At 40.3% G+C, this 17,076-nt stretch overlaps 1 protein-coding gene across 1 annotated transcript in view; it reads right to left on the minus strand.

Annotated features, from left to right (window-relative positions):
* The window catches only part of PPARA (peroxisome proliferator activated receptor alpha), a gene marked incomplete at its 5' end in the record, with an annotated part of 30,128 nt that extends 13,409 nt beyond the window's left edge, over positions 1 to 16,719 (minus strand). Inside the window, 6 exon segments of the mRNA XM_084634718.1 lie at positions 6,528 to 6,730; positions 8,067 to 8,205; positions 9,779 to 9,939; positions 16,522 to 16,613; positions 16,615 to 16,698; positions 16,700 to 16,719. Coding sequence (XP_084490844.1) covers positions 6,528 to 6,730; positions 8,067 to 8,205; positions 9,779 to 9,939; positions 16,522 to 16,613; positions 16,615 to 16,698; positions 16,700 to 16,719 — 699 coding nt within the window.
* Positions 16,720 to 17,076: the final 357 nt, after the last annotated feature.

Here is a 17,076-nt window from a genome sequence, read left to right on the forward strand (position 1 = left end):
TCTGACCCAGCACCGAGCTGCTGCAACCTGCACCCCAAACCCCTCATCCCCAGCCCCAAACCCAGAGCCCATGCTGCCTCATACCCCAACCCTCTGCCTTAGCCCCAAGCCCCCTCCCACACTCCAAACCTCACCACTATCACCTCCATATTGGTGCACGTAACAAAATTCATTCCACACATGGACATAAAAAATTTGAGGAAACACTGGTTCAGAGCCTTAATCACCACGTCAAAATTGCTGCTTGGTGTGTGAGGAAGGAGGCTGAGAAGTGGATGGTTTCCTTCTTTGAAACCTATGCCTTCTTTGGTGTGGCTCATACGTCCTCTAGGACAGTGGTCTCCAAACTTTTTGGCTCGCGCACCCCAGGGTGAATACCGGAAGACCTGTCGCAGACACGCCGCAGACAGAAGAAGAACGGAAGACTAACCACAGGTGGGCCGCCGGAGGGGACGTGCAGAGCTGCCGCCGAAGAAAAAATATGGCGGAGTGCCGTCCGGGGGCACTCCTGCTGCTGCGCACACCCTGGGATCATCTCGTGCACCCCTGGGGGTGTGCGCACCCCAGTTTGGAGACCACTGCTCTCAGAGGGAAGGAATTGGACGGGGTAGAATCTCTGGACCATCTGAGATTTGCTGAGTTCTCTCTTGTATGTAGGAGTATAAATGCCAAAAGAATGCAAAGTCACTCTAGAATCCCTCAGTGGTTGCAGAGACTTGTCTGTGCTATCTGAAAACAGCTTACAGCTCCTCAACTGTATTCTGAATCTCCTTTGGGAAACCGGACAGCTGGAGCCAAAAGGCTTTTCTCATCACCACCACTGTAGTGACTGAATGGGAAGCAGTACCAGAAGCATTAAGGGAGCCTTGCAAGGTTGTCCTAGCAAGTAGGAGGCCATCCACAACAATTGCCTGGAATTATTCCTTGTGTTCTTCCAGTAGATGATCGACAAATGAAGTTAGTTTGATATAATTGACATGGCACTTTGCTATCAAAGCCTGATAACTGGCAATTCTAAATTGAAAGGAAGCTGAAGAGTAAGACTTTCTCTCTAGTAGGTCCAAGCGCTTATGGTCTTTGTCATGAGGCGTGGATTTAGGGTGGTGCTGCCCACCACATTCATTCACCGCATCCACCACCAAGGAGTTAGGTGAGGGATGGGAAATAAAATCTGAGTCCTTTGCTGAGACATAATAGTTCTTGTCCATTCTTTTGCAGGTAGGCAGAATAGAAGCTGGAGCCAGATCTAAAAGAGCTGTCTAAAAGAGCCTCATTTACAGGTAAAGCTATGCATGCCAAAGAGGGTGAGCGAAGGATATATCAAGCACCTTATGATGAGGCTCTGCAACCTCCTTGAGGGGAATCTGCAAGGAGTCTGCAACTCTCTTGCTCAGATCCTGACAATGTTTTAAATCACCCACCAGGGATGGAGGAGGAGGCATGACTGCTTCATCTGTAGATGAAGAGGAAATGTTCCTGTAAGAGAAACCTCTTCACTGGCTTCCTGCTCCTCAAAAGAATCCTCCTGAGGGTCAGGTCTTCTGGAGGGAGCAGGTCATGCAGGATGCCTGTCTCTATGGTGGGTGGTACTGGACGATCTGGAAAATTCTTGGCAATAAGCCAAGGAGGCAATATGGCCAAGGAGGAGCTGCATAAGGCATATTAGGAGGCACCCAAGGGTGCTCATAACAGTGAGGTGTTGGTGGTAATCATGGGTTGCAAGTAGCTGCAGCTTCAGCAGAAGCCTCTGGGAAGGGCCCTCTGAAGGACTGAGGAGACCACCTCTGGACTGATGCTTGTGAGACCAAGGCAAGATCCTCCTCAGAATCCTCTTCCTCAGGTTCACTCAGGAATGGTGGAGCTCCTGGAGAGATCTGAGGTGAAATCATTTCAGGTGATCTTGATGTTCTTGGTACTGACAGCAAATCAGAGCTGAAGAGCCGAGTCAGGAGTCTCAGTTATAGCCAGGTCCTGGGGAAAAACAGAACTCTTGCAGCAACATGAGGAATATCAATACCAAGGCTCATGATGTCAGTCATGGCCGAGGACCCTGATGATACCACAGTCTTCAGGTGCTCAGAGGGAAGCACAGTGGTTGAAAGAGCCGAAGATCTCATGTGCCCCAAGGAAGGCATTGTCGGAACCTCAGTGGACTTCTTCCATACTGAGGAAGAGCTCTTCTTGCTGCCTCGATCTGATAATGGTACCAAGGGTCTCTCTGGCCCCGTGGCCTTGTGATCTAACTGTACCCTGGGTACCTTAGGAACTGAGAGCCAGGTACCTGAATGGGGTGCTGGAGTAGCTAAGTGAACCAATAACCTTGACTTTTTAGAGGTAAAATCTCTATGTGGCGAACACTTTCTTTTGAGGACTTGAGAGAGGAGTCCTGTATCTTCCTCTTGGGTGCCCTGGAACTGTGGGACTCCAAGGCAGCAGACTTGCTTGGGGACTGACATATGGGGGGCTCCCTTGGCCTGGGTTGGAGGTCAGACATAGAGAGCTCTCCATCACGAGGAAGCGAAGCTTCAGTTCTGTTTTTTCTGGCTCTTGATTTAAAGGCCAGACAAAAATTGCACTTTTGAGCAATAGATACAGAGGGAATGTCTGAGGCTGCCTGGGATTGCCTCCTGGCACGACAAACATAGCTTGAAGCCAGGAGAACTGGGCATCACCTCCCAGTCAGAAAAAAAATGTCAGATCTAAAGTCTATATAAATAGTACATAGAAAAAATATTAAAAAAAAGAAAAAGAAAAAAGCTATAATAGTAGTATATACTAACTATGGAAAAATTAACACTAACACTACAACAATCACCAAGAGAGAAAAATAGAGTTGAGGAAATCTATATAGGACAACTGCTAAAACTCCATCTCAGCCCAAGGTGGTTGAGGGTGGCTTGCCCACGTTGTGCTATATAACAGCAGCAGGGGGGATGAGACTGACAAACGCATGTGCAGGCTGAGCAGACTCTGCTATGAGAAATCTCAGGTCAAAGGCACAGCGGACCTAGAGTGGAGCACCTGTAGGAACGTTACTTGAAGAAGAATCAGAATTTATTGAAATTAACTGCTAAAGTACTGTTCAGCAACAAGTAAGCTGGATTCCCATCACCACCAACTGAACCTGAAGGATCCATGTTTAAAAAAAATAAAACCCTGTCAAATAAAAAATATTAAAAGGCATATTCTACAAGTGTTAGCAGGTATGAATGAACTCTCCTCTGACATCTAGCAATGAGCTGAGGGAAGAGAGTTCAGGAACAGAATGTGTTTGCATAGATATGCCTACTGGCCTAGGTGCGTAGCATAGGGTGACCGGATAGAAAGTGTGAAAAATCAGGAGAGGGGATGGGGGGGTAAATAGGCACCTATGTAAGAAAAAGCCCCAAATATTGGGACTGTCCCTATAAAATCAGGACATCTGGTCACCTTAGCATAGCATGATGAAGCTGCTTTGCTAAAATTATCACTTTTGGCTGATGTTGGGCAGCAGAACTGTACTTAGCATGCCTGGATTGAAGGGGTCACCTTAAATGGAACTTCACTCACTAAGCATGATAGGGATGACAAATACCAGTAAAGAAGAGACAGGTGGGGTCAGATGTTCCTACATGGTAGTGTGGACTCTACTCAAAGAATCCTACACACCATTTGACTTTCCGCTCTCCAGTGTTTAAAGACAGAGCTAATTAGACTCAACTGAGAGTCACTGTTTCTGTGCAGCGATTACCAGAGCTGAATCACTAATGATCAGATCTAGAAGCTATGCCCTAGACCTGGTGTAGGCACAGTGGTGAGAGGAAAGAAAATCCAGAGACAAGCAGTGGAGGCAGCAGCAAACAACCAGTTGCAGAGGCAGACAGCAACCACAGAGACATTGCTTGATTACTCCTCCCCCTTTGTTGGAATGGGAGGTGAACCCCTGTGAACACACCTCTGAACTCTCGGTCTTTGCTAACCAAGGACAGCCAACTGTGAGTAGGATGCAGCAGAGGGGTGTATGTGATTCCTTAAAGGGTCATTTGTTTGTCAGACTTTTCCACCACAAGGTGGAAAACTTAGGCAAAGAACACTGCTCAATACATTGTGGGGTCAGGTTTTGCTTATGGTTGCATGCTTTTGAATGCAGTTGTGGTGTTTTCCCAAACTTATGCTTGGTTTCCCTTCCCTTTTATTAACAGTTCTCTTTTGTTATACACAGACTTAGTGCTTGCAAGTGGGGAAGTAGTGCCTCTCAGAGGCGCTCACGGGTGGTTATTACATTTTCCCAGATCATTGGGTGGAGGCTTGAGCTAGTTCTGTTTTGAATGGTTAAGAAGAACCCCTCAATATTGAAGGTGACCCTTGTTGCTGCTGACTCCACTTCACAGAAGGGTTACACAAGGAAAGACTTTGTTAAATAATCTAAATCCTCTTCTTTCCCATGTACAGGGGGAAATATATTTTATTTATGAATATACAAGCTCTGATTCTCCACTGTCTTGTTCATGTACATCTACCCCAAGTAAGTGCAAAATGCTATCATTGGTATGAGTAGAAATTTCTGGATTTGGCAATTTGTACATCAATTTTGCACAGATGTAAATGAATACACAAAATGCAAGGTCTAGAAATTCAGGTCCACTGCACCTACAGTAGATACATAACCAGATGTCTTGATTATAACTTATGAAGAGTTTGTGAAGTACTGTGTGCAGATCCATACTATATGTTTTAGATTTTTGTAGGCCCCTAACCTGCAATGAAATTAAGCACATGCTTAATTTAAAGCATGTGAAGAGTTCCATGGAAGTCAGTGGGACAATTTATGTGCTTAAGTGCTTTACTGACTGGGTACACACAATGGGATGGCAGAGCGCTAACGTATCAAGGATACCACAAGAGAACCATTGATTAACTCATAAGAGAAACAAATATTACACAATTTCCTACAAAATAGTAATGATTTTGGTACTCCTGAGTAAGAATCAGATAGTGTTCACCACTTAATATAAGAGACTGGCTAGGTTATAGTTGAAGAAAAATAAGCTCCATAATAAAAATCAAATTCCTTTTCAACCTTGTTCACTTCCCCCTTCAAAGGAAACCATAAAATTAGAGTAGGGAAAATGTGTGGACCAGTGCCTAGAGCTGGAAAATAAGACTCAGGAGACCTGCATTCTGTTGCCAACTCTGTCACTAAGTCTCTCTTTGTGATCATGGAACAAGGCACAACCTTTCTATACCATGGTTTCCTCATTTGTATAAAGGCTGATAACAATACTTACCTCTGCAAAGAACGTTGATATCTGTGGATGAAAAGTGTTATACAAATTCTACATTTTATTACCATTATTATAGTCTTAATGGGAAATAAATACATTTTTTCCCCAATACTAAAACAAGTCAGAAGTCAGATATCACATTTCATTTTCTGATAACTAAATTTACTTCCCCCACCATTTAGCCCCTTATCACATGGTGACATTGGCCCTTTAAGAGGGAGCAGCACATTCCAATTTGGCCAATTAACTGGATTTAAAAGAGGGCACTTGAGCCCTAGGGAAACAGAGACCTGGTGAGTCAGGGCTGCCTGGGAGGAGAAGCTAGAGTGTGAGATAAAAGCTGGCACAAACTATATGTGATCCCTGGGAGAAGGCAGGAGAGCAGTGGAGGAGTTTGCTGGCTGGCATCCCCAAGCCAGAGAGCCAGGGCGGTAGGGCTGAAGGCCAGGGAGCAGCAAAGGGAGTTGCCTGCTGGCCCTAAGCTGAAGAGTTAGAGCCAAAGGCCAAAAGCAGAGGAGGAGCTTACCTGCTAACATCTCCAGGGCTGGAGAACTGAACCCAGAGGAACAAAGAGAGGGCCAGGGGGAGTGAGGGATGCTCCTTTGGCAAGAGAGGCTGTGGCTGTTTCTGCATGGAAGAGTGGGGTTGCATGCCAGGTGGAAGGGCTGGGGTGGCTGTCCAGGGCCAGAGGAAGAGCAGAGGACTGACAGGGTCTGGGTGTGGTCAAAGTGGCTGGTGTGTTGTATAGGGCATATTGAGGGACTAGCTGTTGGGATCTTAATCACTATTTAAACTGAGTGTGATAAATGAATTTTATTTTGGGACTATTGTTATGGACTATTTTGCATAAAATTTTAATAATAAACCAGTCCAACGGAGGGGTATTATTGAGAGAGCAGAGCTTCCATGGAATTAGTAGGTTATGAGAAGGGGAAACCAGGGTTACAAGAAGCAGTGTGCCACAGCCACGAGGGAGTGCTCAGGAGGTGGCCAACCCTATTATGCTGCTCTACATCATCTAGTAGTTTACTGAGATCTTTCTTTTACAAGTTAACCACAACTTTATTTTCTAAAGCTTCCCATTATACTGATCTTACATATCAAAGACCAGATTTACGACAGGTACTACTTTTTCATATTTCAAGTCTACCACATAGTAGTACACCACTTATTCCTAAATGATTTGCTTAAGAATTCTACAGTTCATTGTATTACCACTAATACATTTTAGCGCCACAATAAAATTAAAGCAAAAACACGTACTGGATTGTTATTGGTTTTCCCTGCAAGGATGACTCTGGCTTTGATCTTGTTCATATTGAAGTTTTTCAAATAGGCCTCATAAATTCTCTTGGCAAGAGATTTAAGATCTGCCATTTCTGAATCTTCCACATCTTGTTCACCTGTTAGAATTTCTGCTTTCAACTTTGCCTTCTCAGACCTTGGCATTCGTCCAAACCGAATTGCTGGTAGAAACACAATTATGAAACAAATACATAAATTCTACATAAGTCTATACTTTTTTCCCTCCCTGAATACAGCAGTCAGATTTCTATCTAGAAGGAGTAATGACTATTCGAGGCAGCCTGTCCTACCTATAAAGCCATGAATTAAAGAAGACAGCCCTTCCCCACATAATTAGTCCCTAATTATTAAATCACCAATCTCCAATGAGGATAATCAAATGTCATGCTTCAGAGCATAAGCTGATAGCTGCAGTGGTCTAGAATTAATGCAGTCTGTTGTATGCAGAGGGAAAGGGCAATGTACTACTAACTGTTTGACTTCAGTTGAAGCATCCTATTCTAGCCATGCTGGCAGGAGACTAAACCAGACTAGAAATTTATTTAATGATTATACACTTGCTGTGGAAAACAGCCAGTAGACCTATGTCCCATAAATAAAATTTGGAACACTCAGATCAAGTACTAAGCCAAATTACTAAATTCACTATATTTTTAAATCCTCAGAAGATATGGGGTGCTTGAATACAAATATATTCATCCGCATATAAAACAAGTTCCAAAATGCAAACAATGTCTTGCACATAAGGAAGTAATAGAATAAAAAGTTAAAGTTTTTTAAAATAATATTAATGACAATTGCATTTCAGACACATTTCAGACACACACTAAGTATTTAACTGTAGATTTATTCTACTTGGTGACAAACAAAATTGAAATGATTTTAGAATATTTAGAGGACCAGACAAACAAATAGCAACTATAAAGTTCAGATATATTTTCTGGAAATGAAAGGCGATTTTCTGATGACCCCAATAGTAAAGTTGTAAAAGTGAACTAATACATACTTTTAGTGACCTTTCATTTTGTTGATCAAATTGAATTACACATCAGAGGAGAAATCTCACAAACATACATTCTTAAGCTAGCCTTCAATATTTTTTTCTCATTCCCAGTCAAGCATGCTTACATGCCTCTTCCACACTTAATTTTTGAAAGGGAAACTTTTGTTTTTTTTTGGGGAAAAATGACCTTTAAAATTTGTCCATACACCGTGCACCTAAAACATGATTACTCCAGAGCAGAGGAAAAGAAGGAAAGCAAAACACAAATGAACCCCATTAATTAGACCTTGATCCTATACTGAGAACAAAATCCTGCACCCAAGCATTCTCAATGCAGGATCAGGGCCTCATTTTAACACACTGTAAACACCTGAGACTGAATCCTGTAACACTTGCTCACACAAGTAACTCGGTGGAACTACTCATGTGAGTCAAGTTATTCACATGCCTGCTTGCGGAATTGGGAACAAATTATTAAGGGCACTCTTACGTACCATTATGTGACATTCCAACTGAAAGGCACTTTTGAAAACGACAGTATTGGCACTTATTACGATTTTTTTTCTGTATTTTGCAGGTACGATCACATTTATCATAGATGAGTTTAAGTCGAATTGTTCTCCTAAAAAATCCCTGTAAAATGTTTAAGAGAACATTATATATTGTCAAAAAGTGAGCTAATGTAAGTCTTCCAATAAATCTTAATCATATCACTACATTTTCTCTTTTCTTTCTGTCTTATTTTTCCACAGTTGACACTACCAGAAACTAAAGGTAAATGTTAATCTAGATAAATATAAGTAAAGTATGTGTCAAAATGCAACAGTTTCCTACTTCACTAAATACAGCATTACATGGAGGCCAGATTCGCACCTGCATTGAGTTTACACTTGGCACAGATAGAATGTGGGGGGTGGGAAAGGTAGCTTTAAGCCTCCTTTCTGCACTCCTGATCCTTTGCAGGCTGTGGGGACCAAGATGCCTCTTAAGGTAATATCAGAGCAGCCTTTAAGGATCAAGCAGAACCACCATGCACTGTGCCCTGCACCGTCTTACCCTAGCATACGCTCTGCCAGCCTCCTCTCCCTGTGAGAGGGAATCCTCATCTGCCATACACGTACATGCACACACACATACCGCAATAGATGGTTACATGAAGGAAGAGCACATGTTAATAGCAGGAAGAGTTGGGGATGCACAGGAAAGTGCAAGGGTGTAGAGGAAGAGCTAAGCACAGGCACATGGGCACCAGAGAAAAGCCTATAAATGATCTTACCATGATGTTCTGAGTGACCCTGCAATGGAATACTAGTCTCTACAAACACTGCTACACAGCGCTGTGTCATGATAAGACGTTATGATGTGTGAAGCAAGATGTTGCACTGCCAGCATGTCACAAAGTGCCACATTTGATCATGACCTATTTCTCTAACTCTAAAAGAATGAGTGCAAATCTTCAGATTTGAATTTAGAATTATTCTACCAATTCCAGAACATTAATCCACAAAACTTTACATTTGAACCTTATTATCCTAACTCAAGAGTTAAGACTGAGTGATTGTAAACATTTTTGAATGTTTTAAAATTGCTTCACTTTCTCAAGTCCTGTTATGTGATGCAGAAAAAAACAAAAAAAAAATCTAGACATACGTGAGAAAATAAAATATAAAACCTTTACATCTTTTTGGTCATCTATCCTATACTTCAAAGACTGATGGTAAGCATGTTTGGCTTTGTGACCATGTACTGGTTCCAAATTTATAATCAATAAAACACTGTACTAAAAGTGATTCAGTTAGGATGTGGTGGTGATGAGGCATTCAGGATTTGTTCATTGAAAATATAATGGAAATGTATCAAATTCACATGGTTCCCATAGCATATTCCCAACGCAAAGAAAACACTAATCGAACATTTTTTTATTCCTTTTAAATTATTTTAATCTCTAATGATAACTAGTTCTTTTCACAAAAGCACTACTTATAATCATCATCAACTGCCTTTCTTGAAGAAGTTCTAGTATCCAATTACGGTATTAGACAAAAATACTTCTTGAGAAGATCACAAGTGAATTTTTATTTAAATTGTGTTTTCTTTTTACAGTTAGACTGATTTTAATTACTTTACAAAGCAACTATGTTTTTTCTTCATATAACCCTGTAAATAAAGCAATATGGTTTAGGCTATTAAAAAAAATCAACTGTACCTTACAACCTTCACAAGCATGTACTCCATAATGGAAGCCTGAGGCTTTGTCCCCACAAATTCTACATTCAATGTTTAATGCTCCACTGGGTGATTCATCTATGCTACCTGGAATTGTGGCAAAATTAATGGATGAAGGACTTGATGCTGGTGAAAGGGTATCTAAAAGAAAAAGGAACACTCAAATTCTGTACTACCAAAATCAGTACCAGTTCTGTGCTAAATTTCATCCACATAGGAAAGTTTATTTTAAAAGCCTGAAATAAAAAAAATCATTACATGCACTATTAATTTAACAGTAACAAATCTGTTTGAAAACTAGCTCATGCTTCTATTAATAGTGCACCAAACAAATACAGGGTCTGTACAGCTAATGTCGATGACACATACAATGCACACACAAAAGGATAGGAGAGCTAAGAGCCAGAACCAAAGAAGTTGTAGTGGTATTTCAACAACAGTTCGTAAGTATGCACAGAAAATTTAGAATAATTTAGATTGTGATCCAAAAGTATCTAACTAAAGCTTTGAAATCACTTGTTAAATGAATGACTATTTCATGTTTGCAAGAGAATTTATTCATTATAATTCTCTGTAATTATCTATTTTTCAGATGTTTTACTAGTTATAAAATAATGTAAGTTATAAATGGAAGAGTGGCACTGGCCAAACAGACTGATACATGTTGCTGGGGCAAAGCCCATGGACCAGATCCTCAAAGTATCATCATAATGCCCAGGCAGCCAATGGACCACCCTTTCTCTATGGTTATAATCAGCACAGCTGGCCATTACATCTTCTGCCCAGGATACTTCCAGACACGCGCTTTAGTTTAGCCTACTCAGGTCAGAGTCAGACCTGCTGTTACGGAAAGACAGCAAACATACCTTCCTGGTTAAAGCCCCCAGGTCAGCAGAACATTTAAGCACATGCTTATCTTTAAGCATGTGTTTAAAGTCCCATTTTAGTTCAGTGGGACTATTCATGTACTCGTGAACTAGGGCCTAAGACAGGAGATGCTGCGCTTCTAATGCCATTCTGAAGAGTTTGCCCTTTACTAGAGGAGTGAAAACAGGCCATATGATTAAACTGCAGTGAGGCTAAAGAAAAGCTTCAAAAGGAAGACAAACTAGGGATCACAATGTAGATGATCTGACAATCAAAACCTTCTTTGACTGACTGTGCTGCCTCGCCTCTCTAAATGTGAGGAAAACAATGCTCAACAACTCAAATAGTAAAATAACTAAGCAGAAACTGTCCAATGCTCTTCTGTAAAATTTAACCATCTTGCAAAATTAAAACGCTTCACTTTGAACCACCTCCAAAAACACCAAAAAACCCCCATAAGAACAGAAGAGTTGCCATACTGGGTCAGACCATGGTCTATCTTGCTCAGAACCCTGTCTCCAACAGTGGCCCAAACCAGAGCTTCAAAGAGAGCATACAGAACAGGGCAATTATGGAATGATTCTGGTAGTCAGAGGTTTAGGGCTGCATCCCTGACCATCTTGGCTAATAGCCATTGATGAACCAATCCTCTATAAAACTTAACTTGTTCTTGTTTAACCCAGTTATACTGCTGGCCATCACAACATCCTCTGCAATGAATTCCACAGGTTAGTTGTGTGTTGTATGAAAGAGTACTACTTTGTTTCTATAAACCTGCTGCCTATTAATTTTATCAGGTGACCCCCGGTTGTTGCACTGCATGAAGGGATAAATAACATTTGTCTATTCACTTTTCCCACATCAATTATGATTTTATACACCTCTATCATATCCTCACTTTGTCGTCTCTCTCTCAAAAAAGATGAGCAGCCCTCATTTTTAGTCTCACCTCATATGGAAACTGTTTCATAACCTTGATTAACCTTTGTTGTCTTTCTCGGAACTTTTCTGAGTTGAACAATATCCATTTTTGAAATGGGACGGCCAGAACTGGACTCAGTATTCAAGGTGTGGGCTTAGCATGGATTTATATAGGCTCATGATGATATTTTTGGTCTTATTTTCCATCCCTTTCCTAACAGTTCTTAACATACGATTAGCCTTTTTCTCCGCTGCTACGCATTGAGCAGAAGTTTTCAGAGAACTATCCACAATGACTCTAAGGGATCTCTTTCTCAGGCAGTAACAGCTAATTTAGACCCCATCATTGTGTATGTATAGTTGGGATTATTTTTTCAAATGTTCATTACTTTGCATTTACCAACATTCAATTTCATCTGCCATTCTGTTGCCCAGTGACCCAGTTTTGTGAGATCCTAGGAGACAGAGTTCCCCCTTTCATAAATTCATCCCTAAGGGACATCGCCACCCAAACCATGAGCTTCTCCGCACCAATCCTCTGCAACAGTGATACTCAATAGTCAGCCCGTGGGCCAAATGTTGCCCACCAAGGCTTCCTGCATGGCCCATTAGCTCATCTTTAAAAAATGTTTATCATTAAATTCACAAACAGAGATGTGCTGCCTATCATTTGCCTACAACTTCTTTAGTAAGTAACTTACCCGAGCAAAAATTAAGCACTGCTTACTAGATCTTAAGTTCTTGCGATAGCATCGGCTATGATTGAGCTAGGATGTCATCCATTTTTTCATTAGTGATGGAAATGGAGTAAAAAAGGAGTGAGAGTGGGAGTAAAATGTTGCAAAGTTGACAGTGAAAACCAAGCTTTTAACCCAAACTGGACAGTGGATTTTCTTTTTATTATGCCACCTTATTTAAATGCGAAACCTTTGGTGTTTAATATGCCAAACCACTGTATCCATCTGTAAAGTCACCCACGTGAGATGCCACTTTGAATCAAAGCACAGTAATTTTAACAAACAAAAATAAAAACAAAACAAAAAAGGACAAAGCAACAGCTGCTTCTCTTCAGATAATGTTGGTACTAGCTAAAAAGAAAAAGCCTTTCCTGGCTGCCGAGCTTGTGAAGGAGTACAAGCTGGAAATGCTGGAGGAGCTTTTTGTCAGAGATAAAAAAAAGATGACATTGTGAAGCATGTGAAGCAAGCTCCCCTGTTTGATTCCACAGCAATGTGAATACTGGAGGTAATTTACAAGGATTGTTTGTCATCACTGCTTTCTGATTTAAAAAAAAACACCAAATACATGTCTCTTGCAAGCGATCTAAGTGACATGGCCCAGCTACTGTTTGTTAGATTTTATGATGGTGAAATTTTCAAGGAAGAATTTTTGTGCTTAGTACAATTAGAAACCTACACCACAGGCAAGATCATTTTTGAAAAGGTAAAAGGCTTTTTTGAAAAAAAAATGGTATAGATCTGCAGAAAGTAAACTTGCTTGTTACAGATGGAGGTCCCTCTATGACACGGAAAGAGAAGGGCTTTGCTTCACATTTGGCACTGATACAGCCTTCATTAAAAACACTTCACTGAATCATTCACCAGACTGTCCTGTAAATTTACACCAGTAAATTGTCTGGGGACTTGAAAAAAAAACAACAACAATGGGTATTGTGATGAGATTAGCGAACTACATATGCTCAAGTTCTAGCTTGCAACGTTGTCTTTTTAAAGGTCTTTTACAAGACGTTTCAGCCGAATACAGTGATCTGTTGCACAACGTTTACTGGTTAAGTAGGAAGCGCGCATTAAAGAGGTTTTGTGCACTTCAAAAAGAAATAATCACAAGACCAACAAGGCATGTGAGTTCCTCGAATTTATGAATGATGTCTCCTCTATGTCACAGGTAGCTTTCTGTGCGATATACTGGTCACTTGAATTGCCTCAACTTCCAGCTCCAAGGCCATGAAAACAGTGTCGGAGGTCTGAAAAAGTGTGTGCTTTCAGAAGAATCTTAAAACGTTTCAGACAAACTTAATAGGAAAGATGTTGCACTTTCCCACATTGTGTGTTGTTGCTACAGATGAAACGTCAATGAAAACGATGCAAGAATTCCTAAACAATCCGATCGCAAATTTTTAAATGTGATTTGAGAATTTTAAAATTCCAAAGGATTCATTTTTGTTTGTTCATGATCCATTTGTGGCAACTGCCGATGGACCTTGCCTTTCTGAAGCAAAGAACATTCTTGATTCAACGGATGAAGGTGACTTTTAATTAGAAATTGTAAAACTCCAGAGCTCAGATGTCTTCAAGGCAAAATTCCGAGAAGTGGGACTTTGTGATTTCTGGATTCAATATGCAGACCAGTTTCAGAATAGCCAGAATCTAGCCATCTATCTTTTAACAATGTTCAGATCAACGTACTTCTGTGAATCTGGGTTTGCTAACGTGACTATTAAAACCAACACTGCAATCACCTGGCAGATAAGCATCTTCACCAGTGCATGCACCTTGCCCTGACCTCCTACAAACCACTCTTCACAAAACTTGCCAGCAATCATCTATATCACCTCTCCCATTAGAGATTGCCACAAACACAGGTAATAATGTTGATTTATAAACTTCGTTAAAAGATAGAAACACTAATACTTATGTTGCAATCAAGGTCTTTATTTATTGGCAGCCGAAGTTTTTTTTTGGTTTTGGTTTTTAATTTTGTCAGCCTTCTGCACAAATAGCCTGCCTCATCATTAAAATTCTCAAATCGGCCCGCTGGTAGATCTAAGTGAATATCACTGTTCTAGAACCTAAACTCCACCAAACTTGAAATTTTCTAAAGCTAGAAGACTTGTCCTTATATCTTGTAGTACACTGTAAGATTTTACCAAATTCACAGGTGTTTTATTTGAACAAATCCATTAAAACAATTATATGAATGTAGGTCAAGGCATATGATGTTAGAATCAGGTTAACTCAGAACTCGTATTGCCAACCTCAACAGCCTCAAAAAATCTTGACTCAGACCACCCAAAATGATTTTTTTTAAATGTTTTAGAAGTTTTTTTTTTTAAGTTCTTTTATTTGCCTTCCAAATTTTGAGCCTTTGGGTTCATGTTTTCCATTTTTTCTTTGCAATCAGGAAGGCAGTAAAATTGTGAGAGTTGGTAACACCATGTCACAAACTCAGATGTGTTACATCTCCTGCTTTGGCCAGAAGTATCCTGTTTTTAAATCCGCTTTCTGAACTGTTCCTGCACAGAAGCTTGAGCGCTAAGGAGATATTCTAGGCGGCATCTTTATGATTAGGGCCACTTTTGGCAGGATTTCTACTGTAAATGACTCTTGCTCTAGGCTACATCTCTGTCACAGACTCCCAAGTGATACCTGAGTGATACTGGGCAATGCTCTAGCCATTTCTCCCTTGCCACAGGGACAAGCATGCAGCAGCCACAGCTCCCACCCTCCTGTCAGGGAACAGTAGGTGAGGTCAACCAAAGAGAAAGGAGAAGCCAGAACTAAACACCCAGGTATAGCAGCTCAGGCAGAGCACTTCCCAGTTGATGGCAAGAAGCAACCAGATCTCCTTGACAGCAGAGGGCAAGAAGCAGTCAGCCACACGGGCTAATAACCCAGCCACAGCCTCATATGCATCCACTCCAGGCCTAGGGGAAACAAGGCACAGCTTCCAGAGTTAGCTGGACACTGGCCTAGGGAAATACCCGAGTCAGCCAGGAGCATAAAAATCCCTATGTTCCTAAAGCTCATTCCATGCTGTAGCCTTGTCAGTCTTACGTTCTGGTAATCAGAACGTTTGATCTCATTTATGTAAATAAATCATGTATATTTACTCAATAAGCAAGTTAGGACAAATTCATTTGCATAAACATGCCAGATTATGCACCTTCAGCATTAAGATCTGTGATTTCAAACACTATTCTAAAGTAACTTTAATCTTCTTCTCCTTTCAGAGTAGCAGCCGTGTTAGTCTGTATCCACAAAAAGAAAAGGAGGACTTGTGGCACCTTAGAGACTAACAAATTTATTTGAGCATAAGCTTTCGTGAGCTACAGCTCACTTCATCGGATGTCCTCCAAAAGTGGTGGGAAAAAAACCTCCTATTGTCACTGTACTGGATAAACAAAAATGGTACATAATAACCTTAATGGCAGCACTACAGTCCTCATTTACGCCTTTTATATAATAAAAACCTCATGTAATCAAAGATCTGAGGATTAATGGCTCTCTGCCTAAATAACTGTGTTACTGATATCAACAGAGAAACCAACATTTAAATAAAGGCATTTTGGAGAGATGAAAAGTTACAGACAAACCTTTTCACTGAGTTCTAGTTTAACTTTTTAGCAGTCAGAATAACAAATCTCCTTTTCGCACAGATTTTACTATACATATCGTGTAGGTTATAAGAGTCACACAGATTGCAGTTCATGGGACTGATTCAAAGACAGCAAAATCAGTGGAAAATTTTTTGAGGTATTATAAATATTAAACAGTATCTGCTAAGTTGGAGAGGAATGTAGCTACTTTTGTAGTAACAGTTGTGATTATTTTGAAAGATACCGGTAAAAAATGGTGTACACTAAAGGTAGTCAGCAAAATTTCATTTTAAAGGGAGCACAAATTTATACAAAACAAGCCAACATACTTTTATCTCCACCTCACCTCATCAGTGAAACCAATAAAATAATTTAAAATTTTTGTTTTAAAAATATCACTTTTTTATGGAGTAACATTTGACTCACAAATTTCAGACTGGAGTTAATTTATTGACATTATAAACAGCTAAAAGGTTTTTGTTTCCAGTGTGATCTACACATCTGAAACAACTGTTGTAATGTAAAGGAAGGATTTGCTTAGCTCAATTAAATACATCTTATCTCAAATGATGAAGATTTACTGTATTCTAAACTCTTACCTGTAATGACTGATCCATCAGATCCTGGACCATTTCCCAAAGACTGGAGCTCTGTTACGCTGAATGCTCCAGGGCTATCATCACCAATAGACAGAGATGCCCTGTATGTTTTCCATGTCTTGTAGGAACTCTCTAGATAAGGGGCTTCTGAGATCATCCTCCTCTAAGGGGGAAAAACTGGTTTTCTGCATCCACCATTTAATCCTCATATTAGACTGTTAAAAAAAAAAGATATATATGTAATATCATAGCACATTTAAAAGCTCTATAAACTGAATCAATTACATACAGGTACAAAATAAGGGAGTCCATAATTTGCAGTAAAATATTTTGTACTAAAATGTTTTTTCAGAAGCATTGTGTAAAATGAAATACTGACACGATGGCAAAAATCCCCATAGATTGACCACACAAAAGAAGATTATGGCTAAGTAAGTATCTATGTTGCCTTCTCCCTCTCTTCTGCTGTTGAAAGCGGCAAATTATGTTTCTATTGCAGACAATAAGTATTTCAGCTTGAACTGTACTAGGTAAATGGCAAATGTCAATAAATAA

The sequence above is a fragment of the Lepidochelys olivacea genome (genome assembly GCF_965140295.1).
Source record: "Lepidochelys olivacea isolate rLepOli2 genome assembly, chromosome: 1".
Classification (NCBI taxonomy): domain Eukaryota; kingdom Metazoa; phylum Chordata; order Testudines; family Cheloniidae; genus Lepidochelys; species Lepidochelys olivacea.